General features: G+C 30.9%; 3 protein-coding genes and 1 long non-coding RNA gene across 5 annotated transcripts; 3 read left to right on the plus strand and 1 right to left on the minus strand.

The window, feature by feature from the left end:
• Positions 1–1,965: 1,965 nt before the first annotated feature.
• Positions 1,966–7,415, plus strand: LOC148608486 (uncharacterized). The gene is made up of 2 exons (XM_088546690.1): positions 1,966–2,022; positions 2,874–7,415. The coding sequence occupies exon 2, from the start codon at positions 5,843–5,845 to the stop codon at positions 7,262–7,264; it is 1,422 nt and encodes a 473-aa protein (XP_088402816.1). The 5' UTR covers positions 1,966–2,022; positions 2,874–5,842; the 3' UTR covers positions 7,265–7,415.
• A 4,037-nt stretch (positions 7,416–11,452) lies between these two features.
• Positions 11,453–19,360, plus strand: LOC148608487 (uncharacterized). Its single transcript, XR_015915234.1, has 2 exons — positions 11,453–11,760; positions 18,089–19,360. It is a non-coding gene; the product is annotated as an uncharacterized LOC148608487 (long non-coding RNA).
• LOC148608488 (uncharacterized) lies at positions 13,252–15,149 on the plus strand. 2 transcript variants are annotated; one of them, XM_088545468.1, is made up of 2 exons: positions 13,252–13,288; positions 13,673–15,149. In XM_088545468.1, exon 2 carries the CDS (start codon positions 13,824–13,826, stop codon positions 15,102–15,104), a length of 1,281 nt encoding a protein of 426 aa, XP_088401594.1. In that variant the 5' UTR covers positions 13,252–13,288; positions 13,673–13,823; the 3' UTR covers positions 15,105–15,149. The 2 variants fall into 2 exon arrangements, with proteins under 2 accessions (XP_088401594.1, XP_088401593.1); XM_088545467.1 differs by lacking the exon at positions 13,252–13,288 and adding an exon at positions 13,402–13,490.
• LOC148608489 (uncharacterized) lies at positions 16,556–21,129 on the minus strand. Its single transcript, XM_088545469.1, has 6 exons — positions 20,874–21,129; positions 20,468–20,607; positions 19,799–19,883; positions 19,385–19,550; positions 18,163–18,298; positions 16,556–16,676 (listed from the first exon to the last, which is right to left on the minus strand). Exons 2-6 carry the CDS (start codon positions 20,514–20,516, stop codon positions 16,615–16,617), a joined length of 498 nt encoding a protein of 165 aa, XP_088401595.1. The 5' UTR covers positions 20,517–20,607; positions 20,874–21,129; the 3' UTR covers positions 16,556–16,614.
• Positions 21,130–22,119: the final 990 nt, after the last annotated feature.

Consider the following 22,119-nt stretch of genomic DNA (forward strand, 5'->3'; position numbering starts at 1 on the left):
AAAATTTCCTTCTCATGGACAAATATACCTGTTAGCAGTTTCAGTAGGTGACCACTGACGTGTGATAGATTAAAAAAAGAAAATCATGTACTGGTTGAAATAACAATATTTAATTTTCCCATGTGTTATAGTTCTCTACAAATTTATGTAACATGTTATCATATTTTTTAGAGGAAAATAAGTCATAACACACGCTTGATAATATGACCATCAGGTTACAATTTTTGTAATGTTTACTTTTTATGACATGAAAGAAGTACTTAGATGTCTTAGATAATGCATATTTCCAAAATAATGTTACATTTTGTCATTGAAATTTCAGTTAATCTGATATGAAGTTAGTCAAAGTCCTTGTTTAGTTTTAGTATGAACATGTCTACTATGAAATAAAATTGTACAGACATGATACCGCTTTAATTATTCACTATCAGGTAAATGTTATTCCACTTTCATCTCAGAGGTATGACAACCGAAAGGTTTCCCTTTGAAGTTGATAATCAACCACCAAATTGTTATCGCTCTTTCTGTGTGTAAAAATCTCCTACCTTGTACGAAATAATCTCCTACTTTCAGCTCTTTAACTGCTTGAACAAAGATATGTTTTTAATTGATTACTATGTTCAAACTGTAAATATATACGAGTGTGTCATTTTACATTTTAGATTCTTCTTAAAATAAACATTTGCAATTTACAAAACAAAACAAAGATCAGGATATTGTATGTCTTTGTACATAGACTGTACATTTTTATACACAAATAACCAGAAAAAAAATCCAGCCAGTAAAATCTGGTTTGATTTACCAAATCGGCAAATGAATTGGTAATCAAAATAATGTAATCCAGGGACAAAGACCAGATAACAATCTTGATACTTATAAAAGATATTCAAAGGGAGGTAACTAGTAGTCCAATGACAATCGTTTGATTTAGTTTAATGTTGTCGTTTGAAATGATCAATGGAGGTTACTTGCATTTGTTTAGTATTAATAAATACATAATATAAATCCATGAAATGGCGGACGTTTTTTTTCAATAAAATAAAATAAAATTATGGGCTCAGAAATAGAAGATTTCAAGGCACCGCAGTACGTTTCTTTATGGTTCATGATGTTTGCTCATCAATGTCTTAATAAGCGACTATGCTTATATTGCTAAAATAAGTTTTCACTTTTACTATTGACGAACTTGTTGCAGCATTTAACACCTTATTACGTCATAACACGTGATAAGGTTTTATAATGATTTTGGTCACTTAATGCGGATCTATGGATTATGAAAACCTAACACGATACGTTAGCCAAACATGCAAATCTTGTTGATGTTAATGTATATTATTAGTTTGAATTATTTGATTGAACACGCGACATTTGTATTCATAGTTTAGAGAATATGTAGGTCGTGAGTACACAAAGGTAATGATAAAATTTTTGAACTGTATCGCAAATCGGCATAGGAAATATTCAATAGTACACACTGGCAAAGTCAATTATGATAAGCCGGGAAAATGAAATTATAATCTACGTTCCCGACATGGTTCACACATTCCAAAGTGAAAGAGTAATCAAGGGAACTAAGGTTCTAGCGGTAATCATTTATTATTATTATTATTATTATTATTATTATTATTATTATTATTATTTTGCATTATGACGAGAAAGCAAAGAAAGTCTTACAAGAGCGGTGAGGTGATTTACATAAAAAAACCTAGAAAAATACTGTCAGAAAATAATACAGAATGTTTTCCAGATCATGTACGGATCATAATTTCAAATATATTTGTTGTGCATCTAAGCATTCGGAAGGCTTCAAAGTCAATTTTAATGCCAATCAGCATATTGTATTCCAAAACAATAAAAAGTTAACTAACTTGATAAATCAAAAGTTGTTAAAGTTTTTACAATACTATACTGAATCTGGTTTTAGGAACGACCACACTAAGTGTGTGTTTTTGTTTTCTTTATTGTAGAAAGAATAATCAAGGGAACCAAGATTTTAGCGGAAATCAAAAGAATTTAATCCAGGTACAAAGACCAGACATGGAAAACAGACAAACAATTGTAGAACATGGGATGTGTAACTAATAATCCTAGTGTCGTTTTATGTGTTTATGTGTTTGAATAATACATTTCATACGTATAGTATTTACGTGTCAGTTTAAGTTGATATGAAGTCCTGAAACAAAACAAAGAGATCAGTTATAACATATGCTACTTATATTGGATATGGTAAAAGAATGTTGTCAATGTAGAGTGGTTCGTCGTTTATCATTTTCTATATACACAATTGTGTTTTGTCTAACATTATTTCGGAATCGTTTTCAAACCGTACAATAACTTTATTTCCTAAGTTATTATTCCATCCAACTGTCGAGGCACAAACATATATTTTTAAATAAAAAAAAAACAAAGTATGGGACGAAGGTTATTTAGTATGCACAACATGATTGAGGTTATTTGTTCATAGACCGAAAAAATATAGCAGTCATTCCTTGAATGTGGATATTTTCTTGTTTCTTTCGAAGGAAAAATACTTTTAAAAAACTCATATATAAATGGGACGTTAAACATTATTGTTTGTCATTTTCTTTTTCCTAAAGGGAGGTAATGAGAGAATCCATTATGCATTCTATGAATATTTGATAATACAAAATTGGCAAGACAAAAAGAGAAATAATTCTCATATCTGATTTTGAACGCTTCTTTTAATGTCAGTTAGATTTTAATTGATGTTACAAATTGTTCATGAATCTATTTTGAAACAAAACTTGACGAATTATCTTTACGAACTGAAATTATTTGTTATCTTTACAAAATCTTCAAAGAAAACCAGGATTATTGAAATATTTGCTAATTGTACGAGCACTTTGTTTTAGACAGGTAAAGGTGTCAAGATTTCAATTCACTCAGCAAAACTTGGAATTGCATCGACCCGGGACTAATAGCAATATACAACCCAGACTGCATGTTGTATTTCAGAGAAGTGTATTGGTAAACAGAATGGATGACAGACATACATGTATTTTGATATAATGAAAGAAAGAATTTAATAAACGCTATAGCCGGAACCTAGAATTACATCGATATGTATAATATCATGTTTTATTTAAACGTCAACAGGTCTTTTCAAACAAAGCAATGGAGAAACAAACAACACTTTATACTAACGACATTTATGTCCATTGTGCATTCATTATACATGTCACTTTGTCACATGAAACCATTTCACGACTGACTTTTTTAGCTACATCACTTCCTAACTAACTTTCTTGTCCTTCTATTTATATTTATTTTTCTGTATTAAGGAATAATTGTATGAGTCTTATATTCAGTAAAATGCCTCTCAATATTAATACAATGTACCACACACTGACACTTCGTGTATTCACTGATAATTATGGTTGTCGCTATTTTGTATCTATGTATATTCGGGTCACTTAGAACGACCATTACATTTAGGTGCACTTTTTCGCAAACAAAACTGACCGGTTCAATATGTTTTTAAAACTAAACGGAAAAGTTCAAATCTAGTACTGATTTAATGTAGTAGAGCATTTATCGGTAAGTCGTGATATGCATAATGGTAAGGGAACCAAGATTCTAACAGAAATCAAAAAATATAATCCAGGGACAAAGACCAGACACACAAGACGGACAGACACAACAAAAAACATAAAATAACCCAGATAATACATACAAAAGTAAATGAACAACTCCGACTCAACTAAAAACCGGTGGTTGCTCATAAAAAGTCAAGTCCGGGGTAGACGAAAGAGGAAAAAAAAACTATGACACATCAAACAAACCAGTTGTTATGGTGCAAATGAATATATCGGTGTTATATATATATTTATAAAGCTATATGTGATGTTTCAGTTCTTAGCCGCATTCGACTCTCCTCTTTGCATCAGCTGATGTTCTGAGGTAACGAAAATTGCAATTCTCTAAAGACGTGCGAAAATGAACCAAAAGTGTATTATGATTTTCAATAAATCCAGGACTTTTAAGAAATACACAATTCTATGTATACTACCATACAGCAACACTTTCAGAAATGTCATAACTAAATTGTAATGCTGAAATTTCTCAAACCAGTTACATCATCGAAGGAACGAACGTAGCTAAACGACTAGTTTGATATTCATGCTGCTATTGGGAGTTTACTCATTGAAACACTTTCATAGTGTGCTGAAAATTGCAACATTAATAAGATTTAGTAATCATTCGGCTTCGCTTATGTCGTTTGCAAATCAATGTTACTTTGTACTATAATATATTGATTCGAAATTATAGATTAATTAATATTATTATATGACGTTCCTAAAAGGCTTTGAAATCGCAACCGTGGTTAGTTAGTTTTCTAATGATTTATGAGAAGCACTTGCTAACATGAGCGTTGTATGTGTAAATTGCCACCCACGAATTCATTATTTCATATTTGAATATTTAAATATGTATTAAGCAAAAATACAATTTCGTTCATTCCGGGAGAGTGTAGGAACATTAAATTCATACACGTTTGCATCAAAATATAAAGAAACAAACTTCGGTGACTTTTTTGAAATTGTATTATAAAACAATTTAAGTCTTTATTTATAAAATGACTGTTATATTTTTTCAGTCTATAACGAAATAACCTCAAGATCGTCATGCATACTAAATAACCTGCGTCGAAAGCTATTTGCAAGTGTGTATCATGGGCATTACGGTTATTTTAAAAAGACCTTATAAAAGAAATTTTAGTATTAGTATTCAGTATGTAAACAACTGGTGCAATATCTATACTTGTAAAACTGTATTCGTCTTTTCGTTTATCATTATCCATATAAACCACAAACAAGAAATTCAAGTAACGCTTCAGGGTGTTTTCATCTAGTTTTAAACCCAATAATTAACCACGGGCTAACAATTTAAGTCAATATTTAACACCTCGATCGCTATCGTTCGGATAAAATAATGCAAAATAAATAACAAACTAGCTAGTGGAAAAACAATAATAAATTGGCTTTCGTGAAATTGCATTAAATTAGCTAATTATATAAACGCTTGCTTGACCTTGCAAAAATACAAAATATATGTTTTAACCTTATAGTGACGCGATTGTAAACTAACAATAATAATTGATGTTTTCATACTATTCTTTGTATGAAAGAAAAGAAAACATATTGAGCCAAAGTTGTAATGTTTTTGACAACGCGTAGTGTTCAATTTCTACAAAAACTTTATGGTTTTTCCTTTGTTTTTAAACTACAAAACATTGTGTTTTATAACCAATTCAACAAACAGCCAATTATACTTCAAAGATAAAGTGACGATGCATTAGTTTTTGAATTATTAATATGTAGAGTTAAATGCATCTCAATTCCTTTAAAAGAAGTTAGCTTTTTTGTAAGTTTCATTTTTTTTTTGAAACATTTGGATACGTTTTTGTCAATTGAAAGTTAAAGGTAAGACAACTAGAAGGTAAACGCGGTGATTTATACATACAGTCAAAGTTAAATTTAAATTAGCGAAAAAAATAGTGATTTAGTAAAAGCTTTAGATTGTTTAAAGTCTGCAAATGCACCCATTTTTGCTTTTCTAATTCTTTTTTTTTTGTTTGACAATAAATGCTACGCGATTTGCATGAAGCTCTAAGTTCAAATGGAAACTTTATCTTACATTGTATTTTATAATGATTTACAATGTGTATAATTATGTATTTCTTTATGTGATGTGCGTGTTCTGCTTTTCAAAATAAGGTCATGCTTTTATTTATTCTTATGGTATATTTTTACATTTTCTTAATAATTTTTTGAATATTTTTGACATTCTTTATACTGCCAATTCCTCTCTTCTGTTTTAGATGCTGTCCAGTGTGTATGTAGTGCGGATTGTTTCTTTAATAATATCATTGGCAATAGTAAAAATAAACACGCAGTCTTGTCCTTATCAATGCTCTTGCGACAAGGATGAACATACCAATACACTTACAGTCTCGTGCCAGACCGGGGATGGTTTAAAAGAAGTTCCAAGTGGTATTCCAAATGATACAAATATATTACAATTAGATAACAATAACTTTACAACTTTAAAAAATGATTCCTTTAAAAGTTTCAAAAGCCTACAAGTATTAACCCTTGGCTCTTGCAACATGCAATACATACCGGACAATTTGTTTGGTGGTCTTGTTGAAATTTCTATGCTCAACCTTGAGAAAAACAAGATATCACAAATCGGACTTAATGTATTTAAAGGGTTGATTAACCTTAAAGAATTGATACTGTCAAATAATTGCTTGACACATGTCCCGGATGGAATATTCTCCGATCTTGCAAACTTGGAGTATCTAAAACTTGATAAAAACGATTTTGATGGTAGTTTATCGCCCTTCGTATTTGAGGATTTGGTTTCTCTTTTAGAACTAGAATTGGATAGAAACAGCTTTGATATCATAGTTGATAGAACGTTTTCTTCTTTATCAAAATTAAGGAAGCTAGATCTTGGACACAATAGCATAGATATAATTGGAAATAAATCCTTCAGCGGCCTTAGAAGCATACAACATTTAAAGGTGAAAGGTCAAGGTAACAATGCATGGTCCCTACCATCCGACATTTTTCATGAACTTGATACTTTAGTGCATTTAGAAATTTCGTATAATAATTTTGACTACGTAGAGAGTAAACTTTTTAAGAATCTTTTGAGTTTAAAAATATTAGAAATGAAAGATATAGGGGTAGAAAATGTTTCGAATGGAATGTTCAATGGTTTGTATGAATTGACTGATCTAGACTTAAGGGGCAATCATATACGTATACTAACAACGGACACTTTCTCCGGGTTGTCTGCCATGAAAATATTGTTATTGAATGACAACTTCATATCACAAGTATATTTGAGTTTTTTTCGACACATGTCTCTTTTGAATAAACTTTCGCTAAACGGGAACCCCATTGAGTGTGACTATTACAGTATTGAGCTGAAAAATTGGCTAATTGTCAAATTAGCTTCGGCAAGTGGAATCAAGTGTGACGATATTCCTTCTCCTGTCTGTCCGTCTAACTATGCGTCACGATTCTGTAGTGAACCACCCAAACTTTCTCGTGTGTACCAACCAATAAACATAATAAAAGTACAGTCATTGATCGAATGTGCTATAAAGTGTCAGAGTAACGTCAACTGCAATGCCATAGACTGTAGAGGAACACAATGTACCTGTTTGAATGTATTTCAGACAGCCGAACAATATGTACCAGAACTGGCCAATTTATTCGAACGTTGCTAGTCAAGAAAATATTTTCTTCAACGCCCACCAAGAAAAGGAAAGAAGAAAGAAAGAAAAAGACTTAAAGATATTTAAAAATATTCTGTGATTCATATATATCTTCTGCAACGCGTGTTTTAGTTGATTTTCCTTTACTTTGAAAATTTATACGTGTTGCTGTTAAATAGTTTTCAACCTTTTCAGTTGATTATTTTTAAGATATATGTCCATTATAGTACTCCATGTTGTACTTCTTATATTCATTAAAGAAGACATAATTATGATAATGTTTTTATCTGGTATCTATTTCGTCATGTAAAAAATTGTTCTTTATAAGAAAATACATAAGCAAAACGTTCAACATTTATTCAGATTCCGGCCGAATTACTCAGAAACTTTATAATTTAAAGTCACAGATTTTCTGCCAAGTACGTGATTTTTATGGTATAAAAAGACGTCGATAGTTACTCGGTTTAGAATAATGTGTCCAATGGGGACGCATGATGACCTGTGCATTGTTGTTTCTTTGAACATGCCCAATAAAGATCCTGCTTAGCTTGTCGGACGAGTACAAAAAGAAAGGCCTGCCCAAAATTAGAAAATGGTTGTACATGCTGCCCTGAGAAAATGAAATAGAAACCGATGAACTGAAACATCAAAACTAAATGTGTTTGAGACGATCCCAGCAATGTACTTATCAATGAAATCAACTATTATTCGAAGGATAATAAAAAAGGATACACACAACAAATAACATGAAATAGCAAAAAAATAATAATGATAACAAACAAAAAAGCAAACAAAACGCAAACAACACCAACATAAATAAGCAGCCAGGACTCACAACAAACTGGTTGCACTGATCAAGTGCATTGGCAGGATATGTGGCCTTTGCTTTGACAAAAACAACCGCTGAGTCCTTCATAAATGATAAACTTATAAACACATATTTAAGAGGAAATTAGATATCATACATACCACGATCATTTAATACAATATGAAAACAAAAAATACAATCGAAATGTATACCTTTGTTTTGTGATCAAATGTTTCATAAACAAATAATCACGTGCACATTTGTATCAGAAACATTTACAGTGTCTTCATCATAGACGGTCATATTTTATACGATAATTATTTATTATATTTATCAAAATTTGCAGTATTCATAATTTTCAAATATCTAAAACACTAGCGCTTCAAGACAGAATTTTTTTTATTCTGGACTTGGCTTCTCATTGCGATAGTTTTGATATTTTGATTAAGGTCTTCCTATGTACTTGATTCTAATGGATGATGGTGAGAGGTTACCCTCTACCACGAATGTTTGTGTTGTGATAGTGGCCGCTGTAAAATGTGGAGTTATGAGCAGTAAACAATGCCTTTGATACCTTTGAATGACGAATACCTAAGGTATTGTGCTAGGTAAAAATACACAATAACAATGTCAGTAGTTTGTTTTATTAATCACTGAAAATCCTGTGTAAATTTAAATAAAACGAAAAAGTAATCCTAACATAGGTTTAATCTTCATGTTGGTAACCGACATTTTAACAATAATCTTTATAAAATTTATATGAAAATCCCTTGAGTGGTAGAGGAGCAGTTACTTAAAAGGTTTTAACATGTAAAATCCCTGAATTTTGTATTTTTTTTTCTTTTGGATTCATCAGTAATTATATTTCTTCACCTACATCTTTATACCGTACTTAACTTTCCCATGAAATTTCATTAAAGTACCCTAGAGCGGTTTAGGTGGAGTTGTACTTACAAGGTTTTAACATGTAAAACACTCAATTTGAATTATCATCCTCTGAACTGCTCCGACTTAATTTGGATTATCACTCCTCGGACAGTAATTATGTCATGCACATTGCCATATGATGCCCATTACGTCTGTTAATTTTTCATCAATTCCCTTAAGCTGTTAGGATGAGTTGCTCGTACGACTCAAAGCTTCAAATATACTTGATGCCGTAGATCTGAAAATTTGGAAAGCTACGATATCATTTTAACTGCTTCATGGTATTCTAAGACAATAAGAAAGTCAACCTGATACATGTATAAAATTGTTAAAAAGGTTTAAGGACGATGTTATAAAGTACATGTAATTAATGTACTAAACATGGTTTTAAGGAATGATCACTGTAAGATTGTGTTTATGGCCGCCATTTTATTGTTGCAAAGCACATAATTCTGAAAAAATGGTTTTGTTTTATGAGTTTATTTTTTTTAAATTAGACATTTCATCCCTATGATTTTTATGAGTATAATTTGGCTGATCGAAAGTTGCTTGTCAGTTGGACATGATATGATGCTGCAGTCCTGAAACACAATATGGAGATCAGTTAAACCTTCTGTGATTCGTATTTGATATCTGGTTGGTGAAAAGGGAAAAAATGTCTTTTGTGTAGAGTAGTTTTTCGTTTATCGTTTAATCATAAATCAATTAATTTCATCTAAAGCTTTTATATGAATTGTTTTCGAACTATGTGGCAATTTTAGTTCCTAAGTTATAATTGCATTCAACTGCCTAGGAGCGAAAACATATTTTCAAATCAAAAACAAAGTACGGTCATATCTCTCTGTATATCCTGAAAGACAAAAATACTTTATATTTTAAAAGGATTTATAACCAAATGAGATGTTAAGCATTATTGTTTTTTGCCTAATGAGGTCTGATAAAAGAATATAACATGCATATTATGAATATTTGAAGGATGATAAAACAAATTTAAAAGACGAAACAGAAATAGATTTTCATATCAGATTTTGAAGGCTTTCTTTAATGTCAGCTAGACTTTAATTGATGTTACTAATTGTTCATACATCTATTTTGAAACACAACTTGGCTGCATTATCTTTACGAACTGAATTTTTTCTTATCTTTACAAAGCTTCAAAAGTATCTTTTTTCAAAACTTCAAAAGAATATTGGAATTATTGAACAATTTGCTAATTGCACAAGCATTTCACAATGTGAGACACAGGTAAATGTGACACGGTTTCCATTCACGAAGCATAGCTTTGAATTGCAACGACTCGGAACTAATGGCAATGCTCAACCCAAATTGTACGTTGTATTTCCTAGACGTTTCATTGGTTTTAAACATACGTAGCAGACTAACATGTATTTGGATTTAAAGAAAGAAAGAACGAATGAACACCAAAGCCGGAACTTATACGTATAACGTTATAAACGTGCATTGTACATTCATTTTGTTTATGTCACTTTGTCACATCATACCATTCCACGTCTTATTTGCTTAGCTACCTTACTTAATATTTTTTTATCCTACTATATAGATTTATTTTCCTGTGTTAATATATATCTTTATACGTATATAAAGAGATAAGTCGGCCAAGTTTTGTTTCATAATGTATATTTATTTAAGTGTGTGTTTTTATACTATATTATTCGGAAAAATGCCTCTCAAAATCAAAATCAATATAAAGTACCATAAACAGACAATTATTGTGTTCAGTGACAAATATGGTTATGGATATATCGTATCAAGATATTTTGGACAGAACGACTGACATAAGGGCGCATTGCCAAGGTACATTTATGTGCACTGTTTTGAAAGAAAAGCTGACCGGTTCAAGTTTTGCTTAACATAAAAAGGAAAGTTAAAATATATCACTGGTTGAATCTAGTAGAGCACTTATACATAGGACGTAATATGTATAATGGTAAACAAAAATTAAACTTTTAAATGCATAAAGCAATCCATAATGTTTCAGTTTTTAGCAACATTCAACTCCCATCTTGTGTCTGCTGATTTTCTGAGGTAACCAATTTCGCACGAAACAAAATTCGTGAAAATATGAATCTAAAAGTGCATTATTATTTTCCTCTTCTTCCCTCTTGTGGATTTTTTTCCTGGAGTAGTTCTTTATGTTCCTGCTGTTTTGATAAGCAAAGTATATGGTTGTACGTTTTTGAAAGCTACCCATTGAAATGCACCGAAAATGAACATTTCAAGGGGATATAACTCTGGCAAAAACCTCATTTTTCTGAAATTCAATCGAAAAAGTTCTGAGCAATTCAAGTCATGCGGTGATCAAATAATGGTATTTTCAAATACAGAAAGCATCATTCCGTGAAATTATATTGCCAGATCAGTAGGTTTTTGACATTCATGTTTCAGATTTTTCCCATTTTGCCTTATTCTTAAAAATAGTTGCACTTAAAGAAGATAAATTGATCATTATTCCAAAGCAGCTCAATTACTAGTGTATTGGTTGTTGAATTACACTCTGCACTCTGCACGTTACACATAAACTTTATTCAACCAAGCTGCTTATCTATACAGAATGGACCTAGAAGAAGGAATAATTATTGTTAATACCATACTAATATAACATAAAAGGTGTCAAATTTCTACAAAACTGTTTGCCAAAAGGATTTATTACCAATTATCAGAGTTAACGTTGGGGTTTGACAACTGCTTGTGTTATTCAATGTATATATTAAGGCACTTATTCTAAGCAACGTTATTAGCATTACAGAAAAAGGTAAGATTATTTTCTTCTTTTCTTGGCACGAACAGTAACTTCATATAACAAGTACAAACCAATTGTTTCATTTCTTTTTGGGGACTGATATAACCGAACGATGTCGTACTGAACTCTCCAGTTTACGTTTCTTTTAACAATTTTGAAGAATAAATCATACTTCTTCTCTTCGCCTGAGTGTGATTGATTTTGCAAGTATGCGAAATATTTCACAATAGGCGTGGTGGGAACTTGTTAATGGATACTTGACACTTTCAATGCTGCTTTTTAAATAGAAATGTCGATATTTGACTACAAATGACAAAAATTGTAAAAAAAAAATAATAATTTCAGAATATTTACTTTCTAATTTTACATTTCGATATTTCAAAGTGAAGGTCGACCTTTCATTCCGGACTGCTAAAATTTAAAAAAAAAATGGCATGTTTATTAAAAACTGCTGTGGTGGCACTATTTGCTACTCTTGTGTTTTTTAAATATAGCCATTGATTATTGTATGCCATTGAATTTGAATTAATCTTATGCAATACAATTTTTTCCTTACCAACAAAGGGAAGTAAGTCATACAAAATGTTACAGCATTGTTTTTCTTAAGTATTTTGAATTGAGCTGCGACCACATTTTGTTAAAGACGTGACCTCAATCAATGCATACGACATAGATATATCGATAGATCTAGAAATAAGCTTTCCATTGATATATAAGTTAGACGTAGCTTTCCATTGATATATAAGTTAGACATATAATATTCCAGTGCATTAAATTCTCAAAAAAAAGAAAAACAGAAAGCCCGCTATCTTACTAATACTACCCTTTTTTTATATGGAAGTAACCACCACCCCGTATCCGTGGACTGTGATCACTACTGGTATTTTTATAAGAAATAATTGTTTTAAATACTCCTGAGCTAATCATGATGATATATAACACACCTATATTTTAGGGGTATAATTTTCTTACCAAATGTTGCAAGCTATGACAATATTATTCAATTATGCAATTTGTCACCAATATATCTTGGACTTATTCTTGTTGTGTATGTAAAATACCATTGTTTGTGTAAAGAAATATCAAATCCACTTGATTATTCTGAGAATCTTCCGTCTTAACCCAGGGTGTTGTTACAAAAAAATACATAAAATAAATCATGAAGTTACAACTAAACGCACAACCATATCATTCAAAATAAAAAAAACCAACTTTTTTTCAATAAAACAATAACAATAAACCCATGTTTCCGAGCGATTCATTCTGATTTTTATGTAGATTATGAAAATAGCGTTTACGAATTGAAAATATAACTTAGATCCATCAATTATTGATGCAATGAAATGGTGAAACCACTTGTTCTTCAAAACATAATAGGTATCATGCTTTAATTTAGCGATGCTACAGGTGTAATGGTATCAATGTTTTATCTTTATATCTTAGCCTCGAAATTTAAGCTTTATTATATATCGCGTATTATATAAAGACTTCCCTTTTTATTATTGTTTGTCCTGATTGAAATACTTTAAACCAGAATAAGGTAAGATATTTTTATGCATCGACATTCACATGTGGGTTCAATAATGTTTACATACTTTTATCTTAGGGGACTACTTGTATTAAAATAAATATCTATATTTTTTCAACTCTTAGGATAATCTTACATTTTTGTTATACCACTTAAGCTATAGGGAACTATCATTTTCAAGTTGAATATACTATTTCCTTTAAATGCGAAACTTGTAAGTATTAAACGTATATTACTGATATTTCTCATTTGACGACAGTTAGTATGCTATTTTACTAACAAACATGAAATGTTTGATTTTTTTTAAAGAAAAAAATATACATAAATACTATGATAAACTTTTCAATTAATTGTCTTCAATTATCAAAGGTTGTCTCCCTTTATAACATATTTCAGACAAAAGAAAACAAAGATGAAACCACATATATATCCTACTTGATGTTATAAACTTTGTACTTGAATTGCGCTCCTACAAAAAGACAAAAGAATAATCCAGCATTATTTGCATAAATATCAGAAGCATCATTAAATCAATTCAATATACATCATGATATTGGCCTTGACACTTGTTCTTACACTACTGCCAAAGAGAGCATCGTCGGAAAATTGTCCGGTTGCCTGTAACTGCTCTATGAAACATGAAACAAATGAATTTACAGTTTCTTGTGAGGAATTGACGGAGATACCAAATACATTACCAAGTCTCACCACTGCGTTGAATGTAAATAACAGTAACATTACAACTCTTCCAAGTACCTCGTTTATTAACTTAAGCGAACTCAAATTCCTATTTATTGTTGAAAGTAAGCTTAGCATTTTACAAAATGATCTTTTTAAGTCTCTTTACTATTTGGAAGACCTGAATTTGTCAAAAAATAAAATATCGATAATTGAGCCGTTTACATTTTACGGATTGTCATCTTTGAAAATATTGAATCTGATGTACAATCGTATTACTGACCTTCCTTTTATGTGTTTTAGTGTATTAACGTATTTGGTATCATTGTATCTGTCTTACAATCAGTTGAATGTAGCATTGTATATATCGCAATTTGAAAATTTGAGGATGCTAGAAGTGATTAAACTAGAACACAACAACTTAAATGTTTTATATAACGGTACATTTTTAACTCTTTCTAATTTAAAATCGGTAGATCTAAGCTATAACAAGTTGACGTATTTGGAAGGTGGAACTATCGATTATCATGCATTGCCGAATCTTAACACGCTAGAAATGCATGGAAATCAATTTCATTATTTCGGAGATGAGGTATTTGCTGATGCCTATAAAATTATCCATCTAGATTTATCAAATAACAAAATTAGCTACATTTCGAAAAATGCATTCAGAGATTTAATATCATTGAAGGTTCTTTTGCTAGCAAACAATTCATTATATTGGATTGAATATAACTGGTTCCATCGATTACTGTCTTTGACTGAACTAACGCTCAACGATAACCCAATCTACTGCGATCACGAAATCGTTAACGTTAACAAGTGGTTAGAATCTAAATCTGTAAAAGGAGATGGGAAAATCTGCAATGGAACTGTTTCAGAACCTGTTTGTACGTGTAGTTTAAAAAGAAACTACATACGTTTTTGTTCTTTGGAGCCCTGGATACTCACAGAAACAGTGACCATTCTGGATACTCAAGTGTCATCGATAGTTGAATGTGTAATCATGTGTAGTCATCATACTTCGTGTGATGCCATGTATTTCAGCACAAGGTCATTTATGTGTAAACTGTCTACTGTTGTGAACAGAACTTTCATAGACTCACCCTCGGAGAGATCCCTTCGTGAAGGACATTTTGAATTATGTTAATCGCTTAATTTATCGGTTGACTAAAGTGTATATTACATGTGTTAATATCATGCTACTTTATTTACTGTTCATTTAATAAACATTCAATTCTATACATATAAACCATGACCTAGGCATTGGAAGTTGAATTTCAAATGTAGTCCGAAGGTTTTCAAGTTTTTCATGTAAATAAGTTAAGATATTCAGAGATAAATTAGCAATTTAACGAAGGATGTGGTGAAGATGCATTCGCTTCATAATAAGTGTTAAATTGTCTGATAGAACATGTCATGGGCAACAGGGTGACAACCAATGTGTTTACATACAGGCAAATACTGACGACAAACAGTGACAGACAATACAAATATAAAGTATGACAGATACAGGACGAAGTAGAGTCTCTTGGCTCCTTTGTTTCCAGTTTGTCTGGTATTTCTACAGTGAAATATACGTTATCGGTACTCTTACTCTGTTTTGCAAATGAAGTGTAGTGTTAAAAGCATGTTTTACTTCATCTGCAACCTGTGTTTCTTATGACTTTTTTCTTAATTTTCCATTTCTGTTTAAAACCCTCTGAGTCAAAACACGCGTACTCTACTAATCTCTCGCCTTGAAACAACATATAAATTTCACGTACAAGTCACTATGAACGATTAAGTCGCTCATGTAGTGTCGTCCGAGATAAATGAAAGAGAAAAAGAAACTATGAAATAGTGTATACTGGTGCCGACGGATACATAGTAACGACCCACGAGTTCGTGACGACGACCATTTAACATCTGTAATGATGACTTTAATTTTGTAGCCAAAGAACCCTGTTTCAGAAGCCTAATTGTAAGAATTTTGTAAGAATTTTAGCACGGTAAAAAAGACCGTGCATTTTCAGGACTTTTGCTTAATGTATGAGTTGTTATATAAATACTTCATACGCAGGTGCTGAAGGAATGTTGCCACTAATGAAAACAAAGTGGAATGAAAAGTCCATTAGTTTTGTCGTAAGTTTTCTCTCTCTACCTTTCACTAATAGTGTTTGTAGTATCTTTAATTATGGGTTCCTTGAGGTAGATGCATTCATTATGTCAGAAATCTTTGGGACAATGAGGTGCCCATAAATGAAAAAAAAAAAAACTAAAAAAACGTGTAATGAGAAAAAAATAAACACATTCTATGAGAATAAAACGCTTTTTGATACACACACACACATATACACACACATGCAAACACTCAAACACAAACAAATACATCGTTTCAGGTAATTATTGTATATGTTTTATATACAAACACACAGTCCAACGAAGTAGATTGTATAACACTGTAATTAGTTTTCTATTTTTGTAAGGATCTATTACTTATTTTTTTCCATCGGATTAGGCTGGTTTTCAATAATAATAATTTCGCTGATGACTATATTCAATGAACACTTTTATCTTTCTATTACGTATGTTTGTCTGATTTTTTTAAGAAAACAAAAACAGATTTGGCGTATTTATTAATTTCATGAATACATTCAATATGTCTTTTGACGGAAATTTCATGTAAAGACTTTGGCGATCCATGCACATATGACATACACACACAAATAAACTGGTATAGCTGAAATCAGAAAATGAAGAAATAGTTTAGAAAAAAACATATTCATATTATTAAACAATTTCTTTTCAAATTTATAGATTAAATATTTTCCGTTTTTCAATTCAACGTTTTTTAAGACATTAAATGCTAGCCTGCATTCGACATAACTAGAAAAAATCAAATTGAAAAAGCTGCAGAAATGATGAAGAAGAGATAAGTTTGTCGTGTCAAAAAGGAAATCTGAAAAAAAATGTAACGGGATATCTTGGTGGAGCATCAGATGAATTTAAATTTTGTTTGGAATTGCTAATATTCCCGAGGCTCCTGCTCGATTTGCACATTAACTAACAAATAAATATGGTGAAGTGTACATGAGTTTCAATATTTTACTCAAATCAATGTAGATAACAACTGTTTTCCTGACTCTATATTTTTTGTAGATTAAGGTTAAAATCAGCGTTTGATAAATTCTTTAACTTTATATATAAGTCTAAAGGCATGTACAACGATACCGATAAAGATGTTAATACACTATAATAAAAGACATAATGAGCAAAATTTGTCACATTTGTCAGTTTATATGCAGCTGTTGTATTTATCGGGGATAAATTTAGAATCATGCCTTGTTGTGAGGAATAATCAATTTGTTTTTTAATTGTTTTAATATATGTACTGCGCGTGTTAAAACATTTTTTGAGCGATATTACCGACAGCATTTTTGAAAGACCAGTTATATCATCATTGAACCCTTCAAGGTTAGTTTGGGGCACACGGATGATCCAAGACATATTTGTTAGTATTCACATTTTACTCGAAAACAATATCAAAGGTGCCCCTGGTGTAGCCTTACGGAACACCTGATATTGGGTTTTATGTGAGAGTTTTTATTCAGAATGCAAACAAATATATGTTGTGAAGTAGCTCAAATTAAATGTAAACAAGAATAATGAATAATTGTAAAACAGCCACGTCAAGGAACTACATATAGATAAAATATGAATAAAACGTAAATAAAACGTACAACATGTTTTTCTTTAATTTATATACGTTTCATTTATATTTAATTTACATGTAGTTCCTTTTCACCTTTTAAATATTTAAACGTGGCTATTGTTCAATTATTTATTATTCTTATATTCAGAGTGCTTAAGGTTTTGTCTTGTTTATCGTACCTCAATTTTGATTTACAATTACAGATATATACCTAATTGTTTTCTATATTTCATATTTGAATTGTTTCTGATTCTAATTACCATTTTTTGACCTGTCATTTGATTTTGAAATCACTGCATTGGTATTTTGAATTTATGTCATTGTTTGTACCGATAATGAAAATAAAATTAATTGCTCTTTGGTCCATATATATTTACACTGTTTTTAATAGTTACACGCCACTTCTTACTTATTTGAATTTGACAAGTTCTTTATTTCAGATAAAGAAAAGAAAAAAAAGAAAAGACAGTTAAAAGAAGGAGTTATGTTAGTTTTTAAACGACTAATACATTACCAGGAGAACTATTTGGTGTGGTCACATCACTAACAATAGTGAAAGAAGCAGTTGCAGTGCCATCGATTGATCCGTCCCCTAATGACTCAGTGAGCTTAGCCTCTCTTTTTCGTCTGTCGCTGGTACCGTTTGGACACTGTTTAAACGTTAACAATAAAACACATAAACAATTCTAAAATAACTATTACGTTATGAAACATACTTAACTGAACATTACACATTGGTTTGATATGATTGCAAAAAGGACAATAAGGCAATTTGACAAAAAGACATGAGGCGATCGGAACTGAACAAAAAGGGGCAGGCGAAATAAGGAATGGAAAATAATTTAGCATATAATGAAAACAATTAAAAAAATAGACCATTGTGATAATATTAGATTATTTAATATTTTGTTAACGAGAGGGAGTTTCTCATGCTTATCTCGTCGAGCGCCTTTCATTTATTTTTAGTTTTCCTGACCAAAATATGTAAATTTTATTAGCGCTGCAAAGTTTTCTCTCGAAAATATTTTTCGGCAACGTGCTGCGTGACGTCACGTATGTTGTGCAGCTGTAATACACGTCATTAAAAAAAAAATTATGTTATCTATGTCGGTTGCGTTAAAAATTTGTGAATTAATTCTGGGATTTATTCATTCTAATCGGATAATTTAGTTTATTTTATCATTTTCCATTGTAGACTAGAAAATATTACCACAAATTCGGCATTATTTCATACACAGTAAACAAACAGACGGTTATTTGGGTCGTAAAATATTCCTACATTGTTGCTTGTATGTCACGCAAGGACATAGAAACTAGCGATTATTTTCATTCTCATTCGACTGGCGTGAGATTGAAAATTATCGTAAAGCAAGTTCAGAGGGATTTTTAACAAAATAGCGATAAATAATAATAACAATAAATCAGTTAATTTCGTTATGTGTTTTAACCGTGATATGTTTTTTTATGAATATGAATTGAAAATGAAATGTTGGAACTGGAGAATAAAAGTTGGTTGATTTAATCAGTACTTCTTTGGAATCGGAAAATGAAGTATTGGGAGTAGGAAACGGAAAATTAGTAGATTAGGAAATTATGGAAAAGCTATAAAATCAATTAGAACAAAAATGAAGTAACGATGTGATTGATATCCAGTTAAAATCTATTTTTATCGTTTCAAGTGAGTATTAGAAATAAAACTGTATACACACACATATATTTATATTTCTTATACGCACATTATATGCACATGATTTCGATGATGGACATAAATGCGCTGTACAGACAATGGTTACTTGTTCATTCTGTACAAATCTGAAGGCAAACAGCTTTACTGATGCAGTGTTGTCTTTTGTTGACCAAGCGTCTTCAATTACAGCACTGTCCTTTGATTTACAATCATCACTTTAACGAATATACAAAGTTACGTCATTTCATGAATTATACACATAGATAGTTCCTATCAATGAAAACATCAAAATGTAAGAAATATACATTGTTTAAATATGCTTTCCTATATGTTACACACACTTATACCCTATGTATGTTATTTATCTATATTATTTATATAGAACGCCTATTAAAAACCTATCAAAGTAATGTTAAGTTTCTACTTCATTCAAACTCAAACCTATTTCCATCTTTTACATCACCTTTTCCATAGATCATAGGCATTTTGACCATTCGCAATCGATCCAGGGTACGCTGCACATGATTTTGGCTGGACAGTATAACCCTCTGCAAATTGTAAAAAAAATCTTTGCAGCAAGAACAAGACGTTGTAGTATAGAAAAGTTTAGTACGAAATAAAACAATAAAATCATGAACATACTAATCACAATGGATATTGCACTATATTTACCTTGTGAATCTTCAACTCATTATGCAAATCTAGATCTAATGCAAATAAAGTTGGTTGAATTTCCACAAGGTAATATCGGCATTTGTATTGTAAAATCAATCCTCTGTATACTCGGCGTCACATAAATAACATACAGTTAAAATTTGAATAAAAATATTTTCTACGACTTTATTGACACCTACCGTCCTTTAAATTGTCTTAAATGACATGCTCATTCGTCTAACCTCCAAAAACTTTTTGATGACGTTTTATTTTTTGTCCTTATTTGGAATCAAAGGTCATCAAAACAAGTTTCTGACAATTACAACTATCCTGGCAGAAACCAGTTCAGGTTCAGACCTTATGATTTCCTGTTAAAAATATACATACAGAGCCTTTGACTAATGTTAAACTTCAACCATCTGGAAGGCTGGATTCATATTATAGTCTATTCAAGTTTTTTTTTCTGATTTAAACTTACCCGGACCAGTTAAAGTCATATTCAATTCGTCGCCCAAATGGAACTTCATGTTTTGGCTTATATTGCCTCCTATTTTCAAAGTCAGTAATGTACTAGGCTTTGTTGGTTCAATAGTTTGTTGTATATAAGTCCTTGTTACACTGTAAAAATATGTATTTAGCCTCAGTTGCTATAATACATTTTTGTTTTGTATTTAATTAGCATTTAAATCACATGTTGTATCAAATTGCATCTACTTAGCCTTTTTGCAGAACACTAAAACGAAACGAAGTTTGAAAAAATCTGATCTAACTCGAAGATTATAGTCGAACAAGTTGATTAACGGATGGTAAAATGACACGGTGATTGTTTTTTTTTTTTTTTTTTTTTTTTTTTTTTGTTAACATCAGAAACGATAAGTACTTACCTTTCAATTGTTAATAAGGCTGTGGCATTAGCATCATACTCTTTCTTTTCTAAACACTTCAGTTCATAAAAGTATGCATTCCGCCCACCAATAATACCAGTGTTGTTTTCAACTGGATTGTATAGTACGTGAATCGTTTTGTTGTGCTAAAACAATTTCTGCATTGTATATGGTGTGTACCGACATTGTATGTAATGAGCTAAAACGAATTCCGCCATTTTGTATTGTCAGTCCACATAGTTTACTCTTAATATTATATATTATATATATATAATATTATATATAAACGTCTAAATATGTTTAACATCACCAGATGATGGTAAAATTTAAATTGAATATTTCGGATAACATATATCCTTCCTCAGCATAAAATTCATGAGTTTTATGCTGAGGAAGGATATCTGTTATCCGAAATATTCAATTTAAATTTTATAATAATCTGGTGATGTTAAACATATTTAGACGTTTATTTAATTTATTGTTATGTTTCGCATCGTTTTTAACGATCCATCACCCCGTTAGAGTGTTGTTGACTATTATTTGGACGATTAATTATATATATATATATATATGTGACGACTCTATTCGCTACACTGCTCCATCGGATCAAATTGATACAGGAAAGATAACGTAAACTTATAGAAGGGTCTCAAAAATTCCCAACGATGTTAGAACTGTCAAATGTTCAATGCATATACATATGCTATACATAGCCTAGCTGGCGCTGGATTTAGTGCAGGCGGTGTTGCCATAGATGTCACAGCGGTGCGAGTTCGAGTCCCGTGGAGGGAACGACCAAAAAAAATATATATATATATATATATATTAATATAACGACTACTTCTATTCTTAAATATTTATTAAATATGTTCTTGTTGTCACTCATTTAGGTTATACGGTAAATACTACAACTGTATTGTTGATGTGTAATTTGAATTATAATTCTATTATCATATTCAATTTGAGCATAAATGAATCAGTTTAAAGTTCTCCCATTTTGTTTTTTTTTCTGGTTTGTGAATTCTCTATATACTGTTTGATAGAGAGTTCTGATTTTTAGAAAGAACCTATGATGGAACAAATTGTTTTATAAACAACACGTTTTAATGTACATCAATATTGTAGTTACAGTTAAAAGAATAATCAAGGGAATCAAGATTCTAGCGAAAAGAATGTAATCCAGGGACAAGGACCGAACAGGCTAAACAGACACATACAACAAATAACATTAGATATCCACAATAAT

The sequence above is a fragment of the Perna viridis genome, chromosome 9, assembly GCF_037379345.1.
Source record: "Perna viridis isolate PV_CMFRI_1.1 ecotype Kerala chromosome 9, ASM3737934v1, whole genome shotgun sequence".
Lineage (NCBI taxonomy): Eukaryota > Metazoa > Mollusca > Bivalvia > Mytilida > Mytilidae > Perna > Perna viridis.